At 42.5% G+C, this 24,961-nt stretch overlaps 1 protein-coding gene across 5 annotated transcripts; it reads left to right on the forward strand.

Annotated features, from left to right (window-relative positions):
- The first annotated feature begins 154 nt into the window (after nucleotides 1-154).
- Nucleotides 155-22,308, forward strand: LOC101073488 (helicase with zinc finger domain 2-like). 5 transcript variants are annotated; one of them, XM_029827477.1, is made up of 21 exons: nucleotides 155-299; nucleotides 5,912-7,128; nucleotides 7,196-7,319; nucleotides 7,528-7,711; nucleotides 8,262-8,369; nucleotides 8,710-9,227; nucleotides 9,610-10,257; nucleotides 10,332-11,130; nucleotides 11,290-11,365; nucleotides 14,067-17,421; nucleotides 17,521-17,603; nucleotides 17,680-17,805; nucleotides 18,033-18,188; nucleotides 18,274-18,418; nucleotides 18,488-18,751; nucleotides 19,107-19,302; nucleotides 19,411-19,557; nucleotides 19,746-19,955; nucleotides 20,098-20,254; nucleotides 20,858-21,025; nucleotides 21,130-22,308. In XM_029827477.1, exons 4-21 carry the CDS (start codon nucleotides 7,595-7,597, stop codon nucleotides 21,243-21,245), a joined length of 7,389 nt encoding a protein of 2,462 aa, XP_029683337.1. In that variant the 5' UTR covers nucleotides 155-299; nucleotides 5,912-7,128; nucleotides 7,196-7,319; nucleotides 7,528-7,594; the 3' UTR covers nucleotides 21,246-22,308. The 5 variants fall into 5 exon arrangements, with proteins under 5 accessions (XP_029683337.1, XP_029683334.1, XP_011616067.2 ...); XM_029827476.1 differs by adding an exon at nucleotides 2,299-2,936 and having other exon boundaries at nucleotides 204-299; nucleotides 5,912-7,319; XM_029827474.1 differs by having other exon boundaries at nucleotides 5,912-7,319.
- The last annotated feature ends 2,653 nt before the right edge of the window (nucleotides 22,309-24,961 follow it).

Genomic DNA, 24,961 nt, shown 5'->3' on the forward strand with positions numbered 1-24,961 from the left:
AAAACTCTGTTTCAGGTTACCCCAGGTGACCCAGGTATTGCTATAACCACGGCAACATCTGCTTTACAATCATGCATGGGAGAGTGAAAGACAATGAAAGAGTAGGGAGAAGAGGGAGAAGAGAATAGAGGAGGGAGGGATTGAAAAGTGGAGGGAGGGGAGCAGGCTGATGTCATGGATCTGCTGATGACTCTTAAGTTGAGAAACGAAACTTAAGTGTCAACAGTCTCCTGCGTGTTGTCAACAGTCAGTCGATGTTGCTGTGGACGTTAACAGACAGAAGAACTCCTGCTGCTCAGGTAAAGAAATCAGCATTCTTATTCCTTATATAGGACATGAAGACAAATGTATGATTCTTTCTGAAACAGGTGTTGGTACCTTCATTATGATGAACCTCCTGAATTAGTCTTTATATTCAAAGACTGCCTGGTTTGGACCATCATTGTCCAGTTGTGCAGTGACATTTTTCTTTTTATAAAGATAAAATTAAAGAAAGTTTAATCCTGGTTTATTCTGGGTCAGGCACGAGTTATAAAAGTCTCAAATGTATCTTAAAATCTTAAGTCCGTTTTTTTGAGAGCCGGAAAAATAAACTTAACAATAATGACCCATTTTGCTGATCTCACCGTGCATGATTATTGCCGTGAAGCTTCCTTTTCTTTGGATTTCACAATCACAGAAAATTTCACAGGTCAGCCGATGCTAAATTCGACACATTGACACTGCCTCTCCTGGGCATTATTTGTCTGCAGCTACACCTGACGGAAATGACAGATCTCTACAGAGAAACGCAGAATTTTCCATTGAAAATCCTCAGCTGTGAGCTGGTCGCAGTCAGGAATTTGGTGGTGGCTGCCACCAAATTATCTATGCAGAAAACCCCTAAAATAAAACAATTTAGACCAGGAGCTGCCCAAGTATTCCAGAGGTATAGCACAAGCTCTTAAAAGCTGTGTTATTATGGGGTTTCTTCGCGTTTAAAAAATTTGGAGTTGCATGTGAAATTTGGAAATTAGTAATGCTTTGAATGAATTTTCCTGTCATTGATGTGAAGTTGAGCCACCATTAAAGAGCACGATTTACGCCTCCATGTGTTATTTACTATTACAGTAACAGACCCTCAGTTTAGACTACAAAAGTGGTCACATAAGACAATAATGTTAGTTTGTATGCAAAACAAGAGTTTTGCCTACACTATGTGTCAAAGATTTGTTGCACACAGTTTCACAAAAAGAGACTGTAGGAAAGGAGGAAGAAGGAAGGGGGTGGAAAGAGTGGAAGCTGACGTCATAAATCCACTGCGAATGGATTTATTTGAAATGAAAGTCATGCAACCTGAAAGTCATGCATCAAAAGAATGTGTGAAACCAGTCAGACCAGTGGCTCCACAGAAAAGGACATGGAACTGAAACATGCAGATATCCTGTACAACACAGCCATTGAAGTCCTGATTAGAAAAAAATGAATGGATTTTGTTTTCAAATAAGCAGGCAACAATAAGGAGGAGTCCCCCTACATGAGCCTGGTCCTGCTCAAGGTTTCTTCCTGTTAAAGGGGAGTTTTTCCTTGCCACTGTTGCTTGTTTGGGGTTAGGCCCTGGGATTCTGTAAAGCGCCTAGAAATAATTTTGATTGTAAAAGACGCTATATAAATAAAAATTGGTTGAATAAGATGATAATGAAACAGATTATGGATTGAAAATCAAACATTTGTTCTTGAGAATATGCATATGTTGGTGTACCTGTGAATGAAGTCAAATACTAACAAAAAATGACAAAAACATATTAAAGTAAAATCCACAGTGCCTGCTTATATGAAATAAAATCCATCATCCTTTCTTTCCTAAACAAGACTTCAACACTCTGTTGTACAGGTGGTCTATGTTTCAGTTCCATCAGTATGTCCTTTTCTATGGATATGGAGGCTAATGAGGCCTCCAGTGTGGGATCATACTTCAGTTGCAATGGCCCTTCCTACTTTATAACTTTCCAACGTCCCAAATAGTAGAAAGAATGGAAAGATGTGCAGCAATTTATTGTAGAAATGGGTGGATGTCCCCCATCTTTTGGCACAGTCAATCTGTACAGCAAGACATCCTGGTTTAAAGCCACCAAAGCACAGTTGGTCAGCACACTCCTATTGTCTGAAGATAGGAAATTAAGACACACAAGCAAGACCATCAAATGCAAAAGAGAGTGCATACCGCAGCATGCTGTGATGGAAGCAGAATCCCACTAGAAACACCAGGAAATTGTGGGGGACCAAGGAATATTGATTTTCTCCTGCGCTCTGTGACAGACCTTTTAACAGCCCCAAGCAACTTGAAGATCTGGAGCAGAGAATCTAACCCATCTTGAAACCAATGTGGAGCAGCCTCCTGAACACTGAACCACATCCTTAATTGTTGATCAAAGGCATTGGAAGAAGGGCACAACAGATAAAGGCACAGCAAATCAACACATGGAAGGAAAAGCAGCTATTGAAAGCCACCAACATGCAGATCCAAATGCCAGAAGCCATAACCTTTACGGGGGAAGGGTATGCGGCTTGTAAGACCAGCATCGCAGCTAAGAACCCATCCTTCATCTTAGAACAAGCCTCTGACTGGGAGATGAGTGTGAACCCGAAGAGGAAGCTTGTGTTCCCTCAGGAGGTGGCACTGCTCGTGCTCGGACCGGACATTGGCCTGCAAATCCAGTAGTCAAGCCCACAGTTGGAACGCTTCCATAGGAGATGCCTACTCAGTTTAGTCTGTCCCACTCAGGAAGGTGTACAGGTTAAGGGTAAAACACCTATGAATCTGAAATCCCAGACAGTGTGGAAGGGTTTCCAATAACATGGATGTTCCAAGGAATAATCACAGAAGAAGATCTGCAATCAAATATCCAATAAAAGCAGTGGTCCAGCAACATGCAACCACTGCACGATTCCTTGAGGTAGGGAGAAAAACTGCACCTTCAATACAACAAACGTTATTCTTTGCCTGAAAAACATGCACCCAGCACAATTGGCTTTGCATGAAACTCAGCCAAAAACACTGAGCTAAGCATATTTCTGTCTGATATTTTATTTTACAGACATTTTTTAGTTTTATTCAAGAAAAGATATTTATTCAAATGGTAATAATTCATAGGGCTTTTTATTTCCTTTGTGATGAAAATGGTAAGTTTTGATACTTTTGTTTCAATAATAATGAAAGCTGTAGCAGCCTTAAGTGGCTCTCACCCTGGATGGATGGATGGATGGATGGATGGATGGATGGATGGATGGATGGATGGATGGATGGATGGATGGATGGATGGATGGATGGATGGATGGATGGATGGATGGATGGATGGATGGATGGATGGATGGATGGATGGATATAACCAAACATCATCAATTGAAAATCATGCCCTTTACTTTAATTGATAGTGCTTTGGTACAAGCTGTCTCCTCAAATGAAATATTCTCTCATAGGTCCTCTCACCAGGACTCTAGCATTACAAACATTTCCCAAGATTCACCACTCAGTTGATTATACTGTATATTTTGGAAATGAAGCCCCTTTCTTCTCAGTCTTTCACCATAATTTGTTCAAATGATGATAGGCTAGGAATGGATAAGGACTGACTTTGTTGTACTCCAATAAAGTCTCTGTTCAACCCAGATTTTAAATCCCCCTTATTCCTGGGGGAAGATATCATTTTGGACCCTATATCGGACTAAATAATGGGAATGACTCAACTTTTTCAGATAGTTCTTGACTTGTTGCCAAATGCTTATCACAATTTTAGCCAAAAGAATCTTAGGGTGAGTTTCTTACAATTAGCTGAGTGCAGGTAAATGGTTAAAGGTAACTTGTGTATAACCTTCCATCTCTCTCCATGATAGCACATTCTCCTCTCAGTAATTAAACATCAGTATTCTCAGCTACGCTGCCCAATAGTACTATAGTGGGTTGTGAGAAGAATTATTGTTATTGTTGTTATTAGTATTATCTTTAAATGCTATTGTATGTAGATTTTGAGTGTTTGAGGAATGTTGATAAGAAAAGAAGTGTTTGTTTGAGAGTGTTTCGTAAAGGTGCTGAAGTTGCTGACAACCAAGCCCAGCACCCAGATGTATCCTGTTGGTCAAGATTAGAGAAGTTTGTAAAGATGTCAGAAGACAATGAGTTACGAGATCCTGTTTAGACACCCATTCTGTTTGCACCAATAAAAGAGGTGAGCGAGCAGCAGATGAACGGAGTTGACAGAGGAAGCTGGAACTGCTGCTCAGCTCTCCCTTGCAAGGAACTCCCGTTGTTTGCGTGGTTACTCTGAGTCTAGTGAACAAACAGCGCGGGTGATCAAAACTTCACCCTCACAGGGTTTCAATATTTAAGCCCCTGCTACCATAATGCAAGTCCATCAATGATAGGCTCAGCCTGGAATGTCCATTGTCCCATAAAAACTTGATGAAAAGTGTCTTCCTCTTTGCTACATTCTCAGGTTAAAATAAATTGTTTGGTGGTGGCAGAGGTACAGTTTAAAATAAATATGACAGTTAAGGAAGTAGATACATTTTGAGAGTATTTAGTGTACCCACTATCAATATAGGTAAATCAGTCCATCTATCTAAAGTTGAGACCTCTTGCATAACTAGTCTACAATATTATTAAGAAATGGAACAATTTGAACAATAAGCGAAGCAATTGACACCCTTAAATTTTGCAAACATATTAGTTGGATTTTCCTTGTCTACTTGGTATTTTTGAGAAAAACAATTGTATCATCTGCTTATAAAGCCAAATAGTACATCTGTCCTATGACTATTCCTGAAATACTATCATGTGTCCCCTGCTATTGCCAAATTTAAATCGCCATAATAATAATAATTTAAAAAAACAAAGATAACAAAGGGTCCCCTTTGTTTACCCCCTTGGTTTTCCTTTTATTGAGATATGAGTGTTTGTCATAATTTGTGCATTTGTTTCCTTATAGAGTAATCATATCCATTTACAAAACCAAATTGTGCCTGCTTTTGGGAGCAGAGTAATTAATGCTCCTCGTTTTAAATTCTCTGTAGATTTCTATTGAGAGGCCATCTGGTCCAAGAGTTTATCCTGCTTTAATAGTATAGGTTACATTGGGCGTGTTTATCAAATAAAAATCAAATCAAATCAATCTTTATTTATATAGTATCTTTTACAATCAAAATGTTTCAAGGCACTTTCCAGAATCCTAGAGCCTAACCCCAGACAAGCAACAGTGGCAAGGAAAAACTTGAAACCTTGAGCAGGACCAGGCTCATGTAGGGGGACCCTCCTGCTGATGGCCGGCTGGGTAGAGAGAGAGGAGAAGGGGGAGGACAGGTAGAGGAGAGGAGAGGAGAGGAGAGGAGAGGAGAGGAGAGGAGAGGAGAGGAGAGGAGAGGAGAGGAGAGGAGAGGAGAGGAGAGGAGAGGAGACCATGACCCAGTGGGGTGACAGAGGCCTGTCAGGTGATCATGTTTCTGGGCCCCGGCAGCCTCGGCCTATAACAGCATAGCTAAGATGTTAACCTAATGATTAGACGACCCCCTAAGTATGAAAATTTGTCTGTCTACGATAGTAACTGGAACTACAGAAAGCTTTTTCAAAGAGGTAGGTTTTAAGCCTAATTTTAAGAGTAGAGATGGAGTCAGCCTCCCGTACCAGCCTCCCGTATACTGTATGAAAATCCTTTCAGTTCCAAATTTTTTAAAATTATTTCTGAACTATCAAGCCCTTTATTAAAATTGCTAAAGAATGTTTTTTATATCTTTTGATCAACAACAGTTTCTCTTGAATCACACTGCAGTGAGGTGATGCTCTTGAGCTGCTTTCAAATAAATTCATAATCCTGTCCAGAAGATTTGTCCCATCATATGAGCTGTTAGTTGCTCACAATGCTCTTTTCTTCTTTTCCAGAAAATGGAGCTTCCTCTCGCCTACAGATAAGGGGCTGATGTTGATCAAATTGGGGCAGGACATTCTGGGCTCAGACCTCAAAGATGTCCAACCACAGTTCGGAGTTGCTGTCTCTATTATCAGAGTTTGACCTCAGACTTGCATGTGCTCAATGCTGCCACAGAGAAAAACAGATTACATATATGGTAAAGTCAGTCGACCACACATGTGCAGAAAATCTCTTGTTGTGCAGGATCAAAGGTGGCAGCAGCTGGAGACCCATTTCCCAGCGACCCAAGTTTCCAAGCCCAGCTAAGTATGAGCTCTGTCACTTCTTTGTGGAGGGTTCTGGTTGCCAGCAACACCGAAACCGCTGCAGCTTTGCCAGCAGCATTGAGGAAGCCACTGTGTGGACATTTGAGAAGCGTCACGGATTAGATCGCCAGCTTCTCTGTTCTCTCCTTGCTCAATCTGCTGAACCAGCCCGTCCTACTGTGGGAGACATATTTGAAAGACTTGATTTGAAGTTAGTGTGCAATCTCTGCTGTGTCAGAGTGAAGGAAACCACTTTCACACTTAAGCCACTTAACCACCAGTGTCCCAAAAAGTTGCTTTTAGTGAAGACCAAAGCATCAGACATATGGAGGCCCGTGTCTGAGCGGCCGACCAACAGACACTTTGGTCACAATGTTTTCTACCAGAAATGTTGCTTCTTTGTGGAGGGTTCTGGATGTACAAAAGATGGAAACAGCTGCACATATGCCAGAAGCCACGAAGAGGCTACAGTCTGGAACTACTTGAGAGACAAGAAGGTCACAATGAGTGAATTCATCCAGGCCATAAATGGGTCAGTTTCAGAAACAGCAGAAAAGGCAGCTGAACTCATATGCCAGCAGTTCTCTGGCAAATTCATGGAGGTCTGCAAGCTTTGCTTTCAGGGCCATCCACAACTATTGACCAACAGAAAGTGGAACGCAACTTGTTCTGCAGAGGCAGCTCACCCCTGGGATCCGGTCTTAGTCCATTATGTCTCTGAGAACATGAGGAAGCACATCTGCAGCCAGCTCCGCCCGCTGCAGCAGGACTGCTCCTTTACCTTCTGTAGTCATGTTCACCAAGGCAAACCTTGCTGGCACCCCTCCGGTCACTGCCAAGCTGCCCAGAGCACTGTGGAGATGGCTGTGTGGAAGGCAGAGCACGGTGGACTTAACATCAGACCCCACCTTCTGAACAAAGCGGTACAAACAGAACCCAGCCAGAACCTCTGGTACTGCAAAGTGTGCTTATTGAGCTTTTTGTCATCAGAGAGCTTTTACAAACACTGCTCCTCTCTGGAACACACCCAGTTGGTCAGTGAGGACACCAGAACCAATTGGAGTGGACGGAGACCTCCTCACAACCTCAGTGACCAACTCTGCCTCTGTGACAGGTGAATCACTGATGCCGTAGTGATGCTGATGTATTGATGTACTGCTTCTATGGTATACTGTACTGCGGTTTTCTGGCCACTTCAGCCAATCACTGCTAAATCTCTGTAGCTAGTATTACACTTTAGTTCTAACCAGCTCATGAAGTTGTATGTCTGACAACAAACAAAAACAAATTAATGTCAACCATTGTCGTACCACTGTGTGCAGACCACAAACATGTGAGTATGGTGACCAATGTCCAAAGGCTCATTCTGAGGAGGAACTAAAGGAATGGATGAAGTGTACCAAAGAAGAGAAAGAGATTGGGCAGAACATAGAAGCTCAGGGTCTCTTGACGTATAGACAGCATCTCTTGAATGAGTACCGAGCCAGCAACAATGACGGACACGTAGTGAGTACTATCTTTTATGTCCTACAGCATGCAAATATACCAGAAACATGAGGTCAACAAAGAATACCAGTTGAGTTGAGTTTAGTCTTAATGGTTAATGGTTCTTAAAAACCATTCAGATTTAACTTGAAAGCTCCCTGTCCTTCTTGCTGCTTCCTTTGTTAACTTTCAGAAGCTTAAATACTCTCCTTTCTTTTTACCTCTTTGGATTTTACAACTTTCTCCTGACTTTTCCATCTTCTGCTTGGTTCACCTCCTGGACCACCTGGGCCAGCCTTTGCTCTTTGTGTCCATCAGTAAGCGACCCATCACCCCATGACCCTTTTTACCACTGGTCCTTTCTTGGACCCAGACACTTGTCCTTCTGTCACATCTGAAGATTTTTTTGTTGCCTGAAGTGTGCCAGGAGTTGTGATGAGAAGGTGTCACATTACTTTGGTTGTAATGCACAAATGTGTGAATAATGGTCAAACACACTCAGATTGGCTTTACAGCACATTTGAAGTTTGGTTACGTTGACCTCTGTGAATTTCTCCCAATTATTATTTAGTTCTCAGACCAAATTGAGGATGTCAGCATCTCCTGTTCAGAAGATTTAACTGTGGAGACCAAACAAGTCAACAAAACACTGTGCTGGGACTTTCGAGTGCAAACAGAGGTAAGACTTGAATGCTTCACACCTCTTTTCTGCGTCTTAGAGATGCCCTGTCACATCTTCTAATGCCTCTCTTCACCACATTAATCCTCTGAAATTAGAGTTTTATAGAGGAGAATCACATGTGCTGATCCACCATCCTGCTACCTCTTACCCACTCACCCCTGGGACAAGCCACAGCATTGTCCTCTCCTCTCCTCTCCTCTCCTCTCCTCTCCTCTCCTCTCCTCTCCTCTCCTCTCCTCTCCTCTCCTCTCCTCTCCTCTCCTCCCGTCCCGTCCTCCCCAAACCTGATGGAAATCTTTGCTACATTCTCAGGTTAACATTTTGCTCTTTAATGCAGAGGCAACTCGTTCATGTGGCCCTTCTAAAACAAGAACCGGGAGCTTATTTCAGCCTCGGTGAAATGAGTTTGGACCACTGTGTCTACTCTTCAGGTGAGTGCTTCTACAAAGGAGATGTGACCTATGACATCCCCGTGACCTTCACAACAGCCAACCCTGGCCTGTACGAACAGTGGTTGGTGCTAGATTTTGACATGAGACCAGTGCTGCTGAAGAAACTCAGAGTAAGAACCGGTAAAGTCAAGCTAGATGACAATGAAGAACAAGCTGTGGGTCTTGGATCCAGCCTTCAGAGTGCAGAACTTTGGCACAGGGAGACCCAGGATGTTGTGCCATGTTTGCCTAAGACAGAAGATCAGGAGAAGCTTCTGAAGGAGTACAAGCGGCCTGAACGTATCCGCCACTACACATCTATAACCTTAAACAGCCAAAAAAATGTCACTCGGGACAACTACAAAGGACAAATGCATCACTTCCTGTACATTGAGGAACATGCAGAGGATAAGATTGTTTCCAGGTAACATTCTTTGAACGTTTCAGAAATGTAAAGAAATTCATGCAGGACTCGTAAATATGTAATCTGTGATTATTGTCCACCCCATCAACCAAGAGTGGACTTAACCAAGCTGTATCTATATGTAGTCTTCTTATATCCATCATAATAGTAAACTGTGACTTCAGTAGAGGGGAACATGTCACACATCAGCTGAGCCACTGTTGGTAATTTCTTTTGATATAAACTGCCAGCTGACCCCAGTTCCAGCTACATATTTTACTGTGCATCAGTGTTTGGGATTCTGTCTTTCCCAGGTTGTCAATAGTTTTATTTCTGTCATTGATTAATATGAGGGTTTGCACATGTGAAAAGATTTAATATGTAAATGTCTGCTTCATTTTAGGCTAAACTTTTGCGGGGAAGTTGCAACTCTGGACAAATTGTACAGCAACCATTTTGGAATGCGTTTTTGTCCTAAGGGCCAGTTGTTCTGTGTCCTCACAGTTCCTTGTAGTCTAAGACCAGATACTCCTGAAGGACAAGCACTGAAACGGAGCATCCAGTCAGCATTAGTCGCATTGGTATCTTCTAGTGCTCAAGACTCTAAAGTCTATGAAGCCATCATCCTTCAGGACACAAAAAGTGAGAGCCAAATGTACTTGGAACTGTCCAGAAAATGTTGTTCTGATCTTTCCTTGAGGAACACTGAATCATACCAGATGGAGATTCAGTTTCAATTGAACCGCCTCCGTTTCTGCACCATGCACAAGGCAGTGGACCTCCTTCCTGACATGACAAGAGTGCTTCCAGATCTGGAAAAATGTGAAGTTCCCATCAGAAGTGACCAATATGTTGGTGTCACTGCTTTGAACATCAAACAGCAGCAAGCACTCAGCTTCATTGTGGGAAACTCCAGTGACCCAACATTTGTTGCACCATTACTCATCTACGGCCCCTTTGGAACTGGGAAAACCTTCACACTTGCCACAGCAGCAATAGAACTTTCTAAAGAGCCTGGCAACAAAGTGCTGATCTGCACATGCACCAACAGGTAAATGAGATATTAACCCTAACCCCTGCTGTGCAGACTTTTCAGTTTGTCATGACATCTATTTCTCCTCTCAGTTCAGCCGATCTTTACATCAGAGAACATTTCCATCCCTTTACCGACAAGAAAAATGACAAGCTGAGGCCCATTCGAGTAAAAGCAAACACACCTGGGATTGCAATATCGTCCACAGATGAGATTACCTTGAAATACTGTCTCCTGTCTGAAGATGGACACTATTTTCTCCCACCTACAAAAGTTGTTCTAGATCAATACAATATTGTGATAACCACCACATGCATGGCATTTAACTTCCACAGCCTGAACCTCCCACAAGGCTTCTTCACTCATATATTCATCGATGAGGCATCCCAGATGCTGGAATGCGATGCCCTTATCCCCCTGGGACTTGCCGGACCAAAGACCAGAGTTGTTTTAGCAGGAGATCACATGCAAATGGGACCTAAGCTTTTCTCTGTGGATGATTACCATCGTTCAAACCACACCCTCCTGAATCGCCTCTTTCACTACTACCAAGGACAAAAGTGTGGTGCTGCTGAGAAAAGTAGGATCATTTTCAATGAAAACTACCGCTCCACCAGAGAAATTGTGGACTTCATGAGCAGCCATCTCTATCTCAGCAAAAACAATATCATCCAAGCTGTTGGAAATGTTCCAGCCCCTGATGATGGTCGAGCCCTGAAGCTACACCATGTTCGGGGAGAATGTCTCTCAGACCCAGTCTCCTTGTCCTGGTATAACAAAGATGAGGTGGCCACAGTAGTCGAAGAGGTGCAACACATCATTGAGAACTGGCCCCTGTCCTGGGGGACCAAGGACTACCGCAAAGTCTGTGTTTTATCAGAAGGCTCTCAGGTTAGTCTATCAACAACCCAACTCTATGTGCAGCTGGTAAAGAGCTCTAAAGCTAATTATGCCTATTATTTTTGTCTCATAAATTACATAAATTTGCTTTAGAATATTTTTCACTGACGAGAATAGGAAGATAATTTCTAAGGTCTGCTTATTTTTCAGGTTCAGCTGATTAGAAGAGCACTTTCTAAAAGAAGTCTGTCTGAAGTTAATGTGGAAAACATTGCAAATGTTCAAGGTAATTTTACTTTCCCAGTACAAATGGAGGTGGAAGCAACGTTTCAGTAAGACAGAATAAATCAATGTGATGATCAGCTATCAGGTCCTGCACTAACAGGGATTTACGCAAATGAAATCTAATATTTAAGTCATTTAATTGTGCTGTTAGTTTCTTCTGTTTGGGTTTTGGTCTAGATATTGATAAGATTATGGTGATTGACTGCTCCCTTGCTCTGTGATTGGTAAAATTGTGGAACAGAGACTACCTCTATAGTGCTAAAAATGTTATTGTTGGTGGATAAAGGTTCTACGGATTCAGCAGGGAGGTGTGGGTTGCACACCGTCTCTCCTAATCAGACCAAGTTTTCCCCTACAACTGTTCCAATTGTCAACAAAGGACACCTGTTTTCGGGGCACCACTTTGACAGTCAGCAACGAAGCGACAACATGCAACCAGACATTTCTTCGCTGGCTTTGGAGAGGGGACCAGAGAATGCTATGGTGTCAGGAATCATTTTAGCGTGGTTACACACTGACTCTATGTTAATTATGTTGGCCTCCGACTGACGAAGCCTGGTGTCGTTTGCTTCAACGTCAATAATAACGTTATTTTTCACCAGAAGCCTTAAAGTTGCTCCTATGTCATTCACTCTAGAAAACAATTAGCCACAGGAACTATTTGGTGGTGCACATGATGCTTGCCCTGTGTTGGATCGCAATACTCATATGTGTCACTGCCAATCCGTGTGTCCTTTGAATGAAGACTTCAAGAAGAAAGATGCCAATTTCAAAATGTATTAAGCAAATGGAACCAATTCAAGATACAAATATTACAGAGCTTCGGGCCAGTTCATAACCCTACAATAACAAAGTCCATTGTCAGGGGATGAAGTCTGACAACCTAACTATCACTTGACCCAGTCTTTTATAGAAACACGTATGTAAATTATTGACGCTAATCCAGTCCAATCCAGTCCTTCTGCTTGGATGACCTCGCCTTCTTCTTCCTGTTCCATCGGTTGCTGACATAGTTCTTGTTCTCCATTGTTTCCCAGATAGCCAGGTCAAAGTTCACATTCTTCCTGTAGATAAACTTATCAACACCACTATGCTGTCCAGTTTGACTGTCTCCCCTGATTACAACTACAGTATCATGTCAAGGACGAGTCAGCTGACTACTTATCTTTACTACTCTTGCTAATGATTATGTTATCCCTAACTTCTAAACTAACTGCAACAGAGAACAGAGACATATACAAAAAAGCAAACACATGGTAACAAGGTAAACACAATTCTCTTCACCTGGCTAGCCGGCTGCACGGTTGCTGCTGGAGGATAGCTAGCCGTATCTACCCTAGGCAGCTTCACAGCGGCTACCTTGTCCTGGCTACCTGATGCAACTTTGGTCAACTCCAAGCTGCAGAATAGTGTCTCAAGCTTACTGAGTCTCACCTCCAGAGCCCTAACCTATTGCCATCACTAAAGGAGGAAGAATAACTAAACATTTCACATACTGAGCAGACACAGGATGAGACACTGGGTGAAACAGATAGTGAGGCAATGCTAATGCCAATGCTCGGTAAAATACTGAGACTGAGTGAAAAATGTCAGTCGTTTATTTGTGTAATTTGAAATTTAGTAGGCAACTAACAAGTATTGCTTGAGTATTTATCTTTAAGTGAACCCAACACACACATGCACCAACGATCTCTATTGACGAAACAGGAAGTGATGCAATATGTTACAGCACAGTTTCCTCCCACAGGTCATGGATGGTTGGGCAATCATTCTGCTTTATTCTTTTAGATGTTTGAATATGACCCAAGTTAGTAAATATGTTACACAGAGCCAGAATAGGGTTGAAGTGTAAAAACAAAAATGATGAATTATTTTGTGAAAAATATTTTATCCAAAATTTTTAATTTTGTGAGTTTGAACAGATGTAACCTTCTAATGGGGATGTAATTGGATGTAAATGAAATTGCAAAATTAAAATGGTAAAAATGGTCAAATAATTGATGATAGGGGTATGTTCGATGTTAGATTCCGAAGGTCAAACTTTAGTCCATTGTGATCACATTTTCATCTTTCATCTGCTTATCTGGGTTGTGGATGGAGTGGCCTCACCCTGTCATCAGCCTTTGCGTCTTCTTCTAAGAATAATCACTACATGTAGCCAGCTAACATTTGTCTATGATCAGTTAAGTTAAACCTCCAAAGCAAAGCAAAGCAAAATTTCTGCACTCACTAGCTCTGTGCAGGTTTGAGGATCAGAGCAGCTTGATGACAACCAGGTCAACAAGATGGTGAAAGCAAATTTAATTTCAATGTTATATTCATGGGGAGGTCAAGGGGAGTGTGCACATATGAAGGCAAGTCCACCCCTGGATGGGTCATTAGCTCATCACAGAGCACTGTGTGAGCATTTGTAGGTTTGGGACCTTGCTTAAGGGTACCTCTGGAAAATGCAAGAAGAGGGATACAACCTTCCTTCTTCCCTCTCCAGCTTTGGCCTGGTGCTCACCCGTCAGACCGCTGGATACACTATGCCGACTGCCTAAATTTCAAAGCAAATAAAGTGCAACTCTCTTGACCAGCCCATACCAAACCTGGGCCTCTCACATCACCCGTGACCTTAATGAAGTCGGCCTCAAGTGAATGTGATACATCTTCTGAGGTCCAGTGGTTTTGTCCACTAACTGTCATTTCATGTGTTTCAGGAAAGCAATTCAAAGCAGTTCTTGTGTCAGCTGTGCAAACCCGTGACAGTCTGAAACAATCTCACCTGCCCGGTGTGGAACTCTTTAATGATATGCGTGTTTTAACCACTGCCATGACCAGGGCGCAGTCCTGCGTAGTTGTGGTTGGAGATGCTGCTGCCCTATGCTGCTTTGGGAAATGCTCTAGAGTCTGGAAGTCCTACACAAACCACTGCCTCAGTAACAACAGTGTTGGTCCACAGAACTTCACCAGAGCATTCTTTGAAAGGGACCTTCTAGAGACTGCACGGTTTCAAAAACCCGAACATACTGAAGATGACCTCGATGTCACTGATGCAATCCTTCAAGAAATGAAAGCTGAATATGAACAGCAAATGACAGATTATTGTTCAGATGAAGACAGTGTGGAGCTAAAAGAGTTTGATCAGTTGGCAAGGGACAACTTTAGCGAGGGTGAGTCAGACCTTTTAGAATTGGGTAAAATGAACCCAGAGAGATACATCCAAGGAAAGTTGTTCAGGGAGTCATACAATCAAGGTTATGTCATACCATCTAAAAACCCGAGCAGACGTATCAACATAAAGGGAAGAGCAAACCTGGGAACAGCCTTTTCTGGAGATGTGGTGGTCGTGGAAAAATCCAGGGTCCACATCAGAAGGGAAGACCCTTCAGCCCGTATACTTGTGTGTACACTTGAGGAAGAGGACCACTGCAAAAAGGATCATTCTCAACACCCCTTTGTGAGAAGAACGATGGTGCCCGTCACAATAACTGCACCCAAAATTCACATCCTCATCAGCAAGAAAAGACGCAACTTCATTCCCATTTGGAAACAAATTCATGGACAGTGGACGGTGGACACATATCAACCTCTCAATGAGAAGCTCAGACTGAACAGTGTATTTGTGGTGCAGGTGATTGGTTGGAAAAAGTGTTGTTACCTGCCATTGGGGAATATCATTGATATAATCCCAGTTGGAAGGTCTCTGGATGATGGACTAAGGATCCTAAATGAGGAGTTTAAAATTCCAACCACTTCAGATGATAATTTTTTCTTGGAAGACAAGGATGGGTTGAGCAGAGCAGACCTGTGTGATACCTTGACTTTCACCATTGATCCAAAACACGCAAAAGACTTAGATGACGCTATTAGCATCAGAGAACTTGAAGACCGATATGAGCTGGGAATCCACATTGCAGATGTGGTGAGCTTTGTGAGGCAAGGTGATAAATTAGACAAGATTGCTGAGCATCGTGGGATTACATTTTTTGGAAGTCTTGGGAAAAACCTTCCCATGTTCCCATACAAGGTTACTAAAGACTTAAGTCTCCTGCCGGGTCAAGTCCGCAGTGTGGTGTCATTAATGTTTGTTGTAAACAAGCTAACTAATGAGATTGAAGAAAAACCCAAATTCCAGCTATCGAAGATCAAATCTGACAGAAAGATTTCTTATGAAGAGGCCGAAGAAATGATCTCTCAGAGATATCAAAAGACACCCAGATTTGACACAGTAGAGGACTGTGTTACCATTGCTTACTGTTTTTCAAAAGTTCAAAGGAAACAAAGGCTGAAAGATTGGGCTTATTCTAAGCCCGACAGCAATCAGGTGCCTGGCAGACGCAAAGCCAATCTCATGATTGAAGAGCTGAGTGTGATGTTCAATAAGTTCACATCAGAGACTTTGATCAGTTCCCCAAAGACTAGTTTTTGCACTCCTCTCCGCTGTCAGGCCAGACCCGACCCTGCAAAGATCGACCAATTCAAAGAGAAGAAATGCGCAGACTTGATACCACTCTCTTTTTACGTGCGTAACAAAGTTGATGTAGGTGATAGAACTCTAAGCTGTGTCAGTTTCCAAATAGTGACAACAGTGTGGGAGGAGATTCAGTCCGCTGCCAAAGCACACGACATCGACAGAATGGTGGATCTGATTGCTGCCGATGACATTCACCCACCACTCCAGTCAGTTATGGACGAATTCAGAAGGTGCTCCAGCAAAGCCTATATCATCTCCTCCAACTCTTCTCCCAAATTAAAGGTTGGCCATTACTCTCTGAACGTGCCAACTTACACACAAGCCTCCTCACCAATACGCCGCTACATGGATGTCGTTGTGCAGAGACTTTTGCACTCTGTCATATGTGACAGCCATGTTAAGTACACTCACACAGAGATTTCTGCTTTGTGCAATAAGTTTGAGAATGACATCCGGACCGGCAACAAGTATGAGCAGAAGGCCACGCAGATCTGCTACGCCGTGATCCTGAACAAACAGAGCATTCCTAAGCTAGCCTTTGTCCTAAGTCTAGCTCCTAACACAGATCACATTGCTGTGACATTTCCATTTAACAAGGATGTGTTTGCAGGGAGCCTGTCAATCCTATACAGAGATTTACAGTTGTCAAGCCAACCTCTGTTTGATGAGGTAAATCACTGCATCAATCTGACATGGAAAAGGCGAATTTATGCTGCCAATGTTGCAAAGATCTGCAGAGAATTAAAAATGTGGAACCGTGGCCCCTGCATAAAACTTCCCCTGAATATGTGGAGACAAGTTGTGGAAGCAGTTGACAAAGAGGAGTTGGAGGCCGCCAGATCCTGTGTGCTCAGCATCAATACAAGTCAGATGGAACACTCAGATGTTCTGCTGCAAACATTTTCAGAGGAGCAAGATGAATCTGCATTACAGTTAGGACATGAGGTCAACTTAAACCTCCAGTTGCGGGCAGGGGATACCCTTCATGTCCAGTTGACATCAGAAATCCAAAGAGGTTATCAAATGCCAACGCTTCAGTTAGTGCACATTACGCCACACTTTGACATTTGCATTGACCACGTCCACAATCCAGTTGCTTGCTTCTCCAGATCTGCCGATGACCCATCCCGGCTTCAATACAGTGACACAGAGGAGTACAAGCGGATCTGGAGACCAATTTGTGAAATGGAATCTGCCTCTGCTGCAGTGGATGAGGGAGACAGCATCATCATTGAGGGCCTGGAAGTCAACTTCAGACAAGTACAGAGAGGGAGGCTGACAGGAAGCTTCTTCTTACCTGCTGCTTGGATCAATGAATGGGCCATTGAATGTTACCTGTCACAGTGCTTCCTCTGCATACGAAAAAGAGGCCTAACCTTCAACAAAACCCTGATAGATTCCACACCAGTGGATCCAAAAGAGTTCACTTGGGTAGCTCATGGTGTCACTACAATAGAAAAGAGGGAGGATAGTCCAAATCCAGGAAGCACAGTGGAGTTCTACGTCAGTCACCTACCAATGGAGAACACTCCTGACTGCATCTTTGAGAGGAACGCTTGTTTCACTGTTGAAATCATCCACAAACTCCTGCCAAACATGTGAGTGGAATTGAATTTTGTTGTTTGGGAGGTTTTTTTTTAGATTGATGGACTTTTTTAAATTCATGATTAACTCTGGACGTTTATCTCATGTCGCAGCCGTACAGAACAAGCAGTCAGTATTCATTCTGCATGTGAGCTTGTCAAGGCTATAGCCCTCGGACAGCGCATTCCAAAGGAGGGTATGTTCCTCAGCCATCTGCTCAATCTGGGTTTGACAAGAGTCCAGGTTTTTGATTTTGTCCATTTTCTTTGCAGATAAATCAGCTTGGATTCCTATGAGGAGGGAGCCGCCTGCCGGACTTCCAAACCTCAACACAAGCCAGCAAGAAGCTGTCACTGAGGTGCTAAATAACAACTTCACGCTCATATGGGGACCACCCGGTAAGACGCAACAGTGCTCACTCAATGAAATAGTGTTCTATGTGCACATCCTGTGACTGGGCACTAGTTTTAGACAAAGTCACTGTCAGTTTATTAGCAGCAGCAGAATAAGGAGAGATAAACCTGCTTTTTTACTTTCTTTGTTTGTATGACCAGGTAGCTGAAAAAACCATCCCTCAAACATTTACACTTTCAGAAAATGTTCTATTGTTGTTATTGTGTCCAAGGAACTGGAAAAACAGTAGTTGGGGCGTACATCGTGCACAGCCTCTTTTTGCTGAACTCCCAGACGCAAAGGAGGTTTGTAGACCCAAAAGATAATAATAAGAAAGAAGTTATCCTCTACTGTGGACCATCAAACAAGTCAGTTGATGTTGTTGCAGGCAAGTAGTATTTTCCTGCTAAAAGCTGCAGCTGATTTGGTTCCCATGATTTTTGTAGTTTATGTGTTCTACTCTTGAAATCCAGGATTCTTGTTAAAGATTGGGACTGCTCTCAGGCCACTCAGGGTCTATGGCCAACAAGTGGAGATGCTTGATTATCCCTATCCTGACTGCAGCTTTCAGTTTTCCCAGAGGGCTTTTAGCCAAGAAAGGGCACAGTCACAGCTCAGGTATGGAAATCAAACATGCTGGCAAGTCTCAGTCTTCATATTTAATTGGTGGATTTTTCTTGGTGTCAGGAGCATCACACTGCATCACCGAATGCGAGAAGAGAAAAACCCATTTTCAAACCAAATCAAAGTTTTTGATGAGCGCATTGAAGCAGCATCGCAAACAAAAGAAGAGCTCAGACGCATTTCGCTAATCCTGAAGGAGAAAGAGGCACTTCTCCACTCTGAGATGACTCAACACAAAGAACAAGATCTTCAGGACATCCAAGAGCTAAAACATCGACAGTGTGCTCTTCAGGACGTTAAAGGGCTGAGTACTGAAGAGGTGAAAGAGTAAGTTCCCAGTATAACCAGTCATTTACTCTCTCATTAATCCTCTCTGTTACAGTGTTACCATTTGTCCTCTCTGGCCCTGTATACCTAGTCATTAATACTGTCTGTCACATTACATAACCAGTCATGTACCCTCTCTGTCCCAGTATAACCAGTCATTTATCCCCTCTGTCCCAATATTATATAGTATATATATATATATATATATATATATATATATATATATAATATAATATATAATAATATAAATATATATATATATATTTATATTTAAAAAATATTTATATTTATCACTTCCCAATATGTCCCAATATGACCAGTAAGAATCAGTAACGTAATAGTTTCTTTCTTCTTGGAGGTACAAACGTCTTCTTCGGGAAGCCAGGAGCTATGAGTTTGGACAACATGACATCATCCTCTGCACATGTTCTCAGTCCATGACCCCAGTCTTGGTGAAAACCGTCAGTGCTCGTCAGGTGGTTGTTGATGAGTGCGCCATGACGACGGAACCACAGACTATGATACCGCTGGTCTGCAACCGCCCAGAGAAGGTGAGCGATTCAACTACCTCCAGTTCCCCCACAACCTTGTCAGAGAGAACAGTTCTTCTCAGGGTTCTTTGAAGTCTTCACTCCAGGTACTTCCCATGTCCCTTCCAGGTTGTTCTGATCGGAGATCCCAAACAGTTGCGACCCACTGTGAAGAACATGCGTGTGAAGAAACTGGGGATGTCCAGGTCCCTGTTTGACCGCTACTTTCAACTCCATAACAAGAGGGTTGTGATGCTGGACACACAGTACAGAATGGTGAGCATTTTGTCCCTCCCTCTCTCACCTCCCCTCAGTCATGTTGTCCCTTCTTCTCTGACCTCCTCACCTTTTGTTTCCCTGTGTTACCGAGCTATGAGGAGTGAAATATATTTTTTTCCTGTTCATGAGGCACATTAGCACGTTAGCTGTTAACGGCGCAGACTGAAATGTTTGTTTTTCTTCAGCATGAAGACATCTGCAAATTTCCTTCAAGCCAGTTCTACGAGGGAAAATTGAAAACTGGCTTGGAGCAACCCATTAGCACACTGCGTGTTGGTGAGAGGGTTTTGCCGTTTGTCTTTGGTCACGTTGAGGGATCAACTGTCAGTCTGGTCGTGAGCACAGCCAAAGGCAACGAGAACTCCAGGGCCAACAAGGAGGAAATGGAGACAGTGGTATCAGTTTGATATTCAGTCAATTTATCTGAGCTTTCAGAGGCTCATAAAGTGATTGACTGATGTTGGTGTGAATGTTAGCATTTGACCGTAAAGCTGGTTAATGTATGTGTGCAGTGACTGTGGATATTCCTTCTTTTAGGTTGACATCGCTCAAAAATTGGTGGAAATTGCAAAGATCGAACAGCAGAGTATTGCAATTCTGTCACCGTACAACGCCCAAGTGTCACAGATTAGAGAGAATCTAAAAAATAAGAACATGAAGGAGATCACTGTTACCACCATCACAAAGAGCCAAGGTGACATAATGGCATGACGGCACAAATATGTGTTTTCTCTGACACACACATACACACGTACATGTACACCTACGTGTGCTCAAACTTTACCTTCATTTTTCAGACATTTGTCCATATCGGCCTTGTGCTTTGTTGTACTTTTGTATGACATCATTCAAAGTTTCAGAAGACCCAGCAGTCCGATCACAGTCACTGTGATCGGACTGCTGACTTAGGCTGACTTAGTCTTCCAAAGGCTAGCAGGGCTTTCTGTGCTACCTTCATGGACGATGCCAGAGTCCACCTACACATTTACTGTGCACTACAAAGTAAATACAACCCAGAAGGTTTTGCTGCCCCCTGTAGCTGTGTCAGCTGTTGAGGCACAATATTTCAGCTTTAAAATGTCGAACATGATAAAATGTCTCAAAACAGATATTCCGACTTTGTAGTCATGTAATTCATGAAGGGTACGCTGAAGGTTCTCTTTGGGATAATAGATCCAAATGTATGGAAGAACGGGCCGGGTGAGCTGGTTCTTATTTGTTTCAAGGGAAAAGTTTATGATATATTCTTGTTTTTTTAATCAACATGAGAAAATGAGCTCAACATCCTGCCTTCCAGGAAGTGAATGGCGTTATGTCATCATATCAACGGTGTGCTCTGTGACCGATGTGGAGTTGGAGAGTAACACAGATGGAGCGTGGCTCAGTAAACATCTGGGGTTTGTGGGGGATCCCAATCAGATCAACGTGGCCATCACCAGGTCCAAGGAGGGGCTGTGCATCATTGGTAACCACCGATTTTCCATTTCTCAGCATACTTCTCATCACTCCATATTCAATGACCGACCGACCGACCGACCTAGCCATCATGATATGTCTCTGCTATCAAAGGAAACCAGAAGTTGCTGCGTCTGAATGGAACCTGGAAGAAACTTCTTGAACACTACATGTCCCACAATGCAGTGATGAATGCCGAGAACATCTCAGTACAAGCACCACATCGCTGACAGTTACCGTGACAAGGTTTTACCTCCACCAATGGGGTTTTGTGACAGCCAGCAGTTGTTACCAAAATAACTTTAAGTTCTGGAAGGATTTTAATGAAATTTTAAGACAATGTTAAAGAAACTGCTTATGATGGACGAAGGATCTCATTTAATTTTGATGATGTTCCGTATACCTGAAAGCCTTTGATCTGTGATGTGCCAAAAGTCACTGGGCTTTGATCATGATCTATCAAGAGAACTGGACATGCTGTACATGTGTAATGACAACATTAACTAACTTCAACTTTTCCATCATGTAAACAAGATTTTTCAATTTTTTGTATCTTCTGTAATGAAAAGGAATCTCACAGGAATCTTTGAACAAAGGAATAATGTTCTATGTTGTATGTAGTTTGTATGTATTTATTTAAATATATAGTAGCTGTAGAGCCCTACATCAATTACTCAGAAACCCTGGCCAGAGGATGTCTGAGCTAATGATAATGAGATATGGTGTATTCTACTGGAGAAATGCAGATAACACCTCCCTCTGGTCATGTTCATTTGAGTCAGGAGAATTACTTCAAAGTAAAGCTACAGTGCTCCAAATAATAGGTGAATGTCCTAACTTAGGTGTTCACATCTAAGTCAAGGTCAATCAAGTTTATTTAGAAGCCAAAATTACAAACATTGTTGACTCAGAGGGCTTTACAAGCTTCACAATTGTGACCCCCTCTGTCCTCAGACCCTCAAACCAGATCAGGAAAACCTTTTTTAAAAAAAACTTTTTGGGAGAGAGAAGAAACCTGATGATGAGGGATCCATCTTCCGTCCCCGGTCAGACATGCAGTAGATGCCACCTGTACAGAGAACATTAACATTGACATCAGTAATGTATCTGTTCATTGTAATTAGAGATATAGAGATACAGTGGGTGTATGATTATTGTTGTCATAGGTACAAGAGTACAATGGAGGACTGTGCTTGGCTTGCCAGACTTGGATAACACACCATGACACATTCCTAGTTTGTGTAATACTGTGTATTACATGAACAATGGCAATAAACCTGCTTCTGATTCTGATTCTTCTGAAATGGTCAGCTAAATCGATGTATTCCAAAGAGTGCTTGTTTCGAAGGTTAGGTGAGGATTTATTGAGGGCCTCATACATCAGGCTGCACTTCTTACTCCTGAGGGGGATGAGCAGCGGGTCGGTTTAAGCTCTCAATCAAGGAAGTGCAGCGGTTAAAGAGGTAGCAAGTCATCAGATGTTCTGACTGTGGGAACATACAGGGTCTCCAAAGAGCCCTTAAACTCCTTCACCACTATACATTTTTCTGAGGCATCTTCACTAATTCAGAAATCCAAGTCCACCACGTGTCTTTTAGATCCCATCCCAACTCACCTGCTGAAGGATGTTTTACCAATGATAGGCAGCTCTATTCTTGACCAGATCAATTGTTCTTGAGTGACAGGTTATGTACCCCGGTCCTACAAGGTTGGCAGTAATTAAACCGTTGCTTAAAAAACATCACTGGATCCTGATGTGTGCAAATTATAGGCCTATATCCAACCTTCGTTTTATCTCTAAAATTCTTAAGAAGGTGGTGGTGACTCAGTTACCGGAGCACCTGCAGAGAAACAGCCTGTTTGAGATGTTTCAGTCAGGCTTTAGAGCTCATCACAGCACAGAAATGGATTAAAGTTACTGTAAACTATTATTTGTATGCTGGGAACTATGGCCAGCTATTGTTAAGTTGATTTAATATGCTTTTGTTAGAAATAGGTAATGACATGTATGACTTCGGTTATGAATGATTTTTGGTTCCTGGGGGAGTGTTCCCTCCGGACGTGATTTTGGGGAGGGAACACGGGGGAAATGATTAAGAGAAACTCGTGTACCGTAGTCGCCTTGTAAGTTGCCTCGCTGGATAAGAAATAAAAGAAGTCATTCACCATTGTAACCTGTCTTTCTTTGTACCCACGAGCCCGACGGAGAAGAACGGACATAAATTCAGGTTACATTACTAATGATCTTCTTATAGCTTCAGATCATGGACTGGTTTCTATGCTGGTTCTGCTGGACCTCAGTGCTCCTTTTGATATAGTTGATCACAGCATCCTGTTATAGAGGCTGGAACATTATTGGGATTAAAGGGACAGCACTCGACTGGTTTAGATCATATTTATCAGTTAGACACCAGTTTGAGGTCATGGTGTTTGTTCCTGAACCTCTCAGGGATAGATTAGATCACATTATCACTCTAGATGTTATCTCCTTAGCCTCTAGTCTCTCTGTGAGGAATCTTGGAGTAACTTTTGATCAAAATCTGTCCATTAACTCACACATTAAAATAGTCTCTAGAAGTGCCTTTTTTCACCTGAGAAACATCGCAAAGATCAGGAAACTACTGACGCGGCATGATGCTGAAAAGTTAATCCATGCATTTGTTACTTCCAGGCTGGACTATTGTAATTCTTTATTATCAGGGTGTCCAAACAACTCTTTAAGAAGCCTCCAGGTGATCCAAAATGCTGCAGCTAGAGTTCTGACAGGTATTGACAAATGAGATCACATAAATCCTGTACTGCGTCTCGTCATTGGCTGCCCATTAAATTTAGAATAATTTTTAAAATCCTTCTTCTGACCTACAAGGTCCTCAGAGACCTAGCTCCATCCTACCTGGAGGAGCTAGTGTCACCTTATCATCCCAATAGACCGCTCTGTTCTCAGAATGCCGGTTTACTTGTGGTCCCCAGAGTCTCTAAAGGTAGAATGGGGGGCCGAGCATTTAGCTACCAGGCCCCCCTGCTGTGGAACCAGCTCCCTGTCCAGGTACGGGAGGCTGATTCCATCTCTACTTTTAAGATTGGACTTAAAACCTTCCTCGTTGAAAAAGCTTAATGTTACTAATTCTGTAGTTCCAGTTACTATCATAGACAGACAAATTATCATACTTAGGGGGTCGTCTAATCATTAGGTTAACATCTTAGCTGTGCTGCTATAGGCCAAGGCTGCCGGGGTCCGGAAACATGATCACCTGACAGGCCTCTGTCACCCCCCCACTGGGTCGATCAGTCGATCAGTGGTGATGTTATTTCTTGTGTAGTTTCTCTGCTTCTCCCCCCTGTGGAAATTTACTGTGAAATCTACTGTGAAACTTACCATATAGCATAAGCTTATTGTTAAGTCCTCTGAATTTTGTGTTAAGTCCTCTGTATTTGTGTGTTATTTATCATTATTATAAAGGTCTTCTTTCATTTGTTTTGAAGTTGAGCATTTTAGTGTGAAAAGGGCTTGGTGACTTCCGGGTTAACGGTTCATCTCAAGCTGTTAAATTTGCTTTGGAGCTATACAGGAGCACATTGCCCATTGGTAAGCTAATGCTGAAGCTAACTGGAGACATTTAAAATCGGAGCACTCAAAAGTCAGAGATGCAGGATTTGAATACATCGCAGCCCTGAGAGAAGCTGGTGATGATCATACTGAGGAAATGGCTATGCTCGTCGATGAAAAAACAGCAGGTTGCGATCGCAAGTTTGTTGAAACTGAACAAATTGTTCTAATGAGCTTCTGGACCAGGTTTGCTGAAGGGTCAATCACCATCCTCGCCCGTGAAGCTAAGTCAGCTATAGATGAGGCCGAGAAAACTGACTATAAGCAGAAGACCAAAAAGGAACGTGACCTGATGAATAAAAGCCTGGAACGAGATATTTTCGAACTTGAAAAAGAAAT

Source organism: Takifugu rubripes, chromosome 19, assembly GCF_901000725.2.
Source record: "Takifugu rubripes chromosome 19, fTakRub1.2, whole genome shotgun sequence".
NCBI lineage: Eukaryota > Metazoa > Chordata > Actinopteri > Tetraodontiformes > Tetraodontidae > Takifugu > Takifugu rubripes.

Bases quoted from the DNA above. Each gene is read 5' to 3' on its own strand.
- LOC101073488 (XM_029827474.1), top strand. From the start codon at position 5,995: ATGTCCAACCACAGTTCGGAGTTGCTGTCTCTATTATCAGAGTTTGAC. The intron at 11,131-11,289 runs GTTAGTCTATCA...CTTATTTTTCAG, and splicing joins TTTTATCAGAAGGCTCTCAG to GTTCAGCTGATTAGAAGAGC. The intron at 17,422-17,520 runs GTGAGTGGAATT...CTCATGTCGCAG, and splicing joins CACAAACTCCTGCCAAACAT to CCGTACAGAACAAGCAGTCA.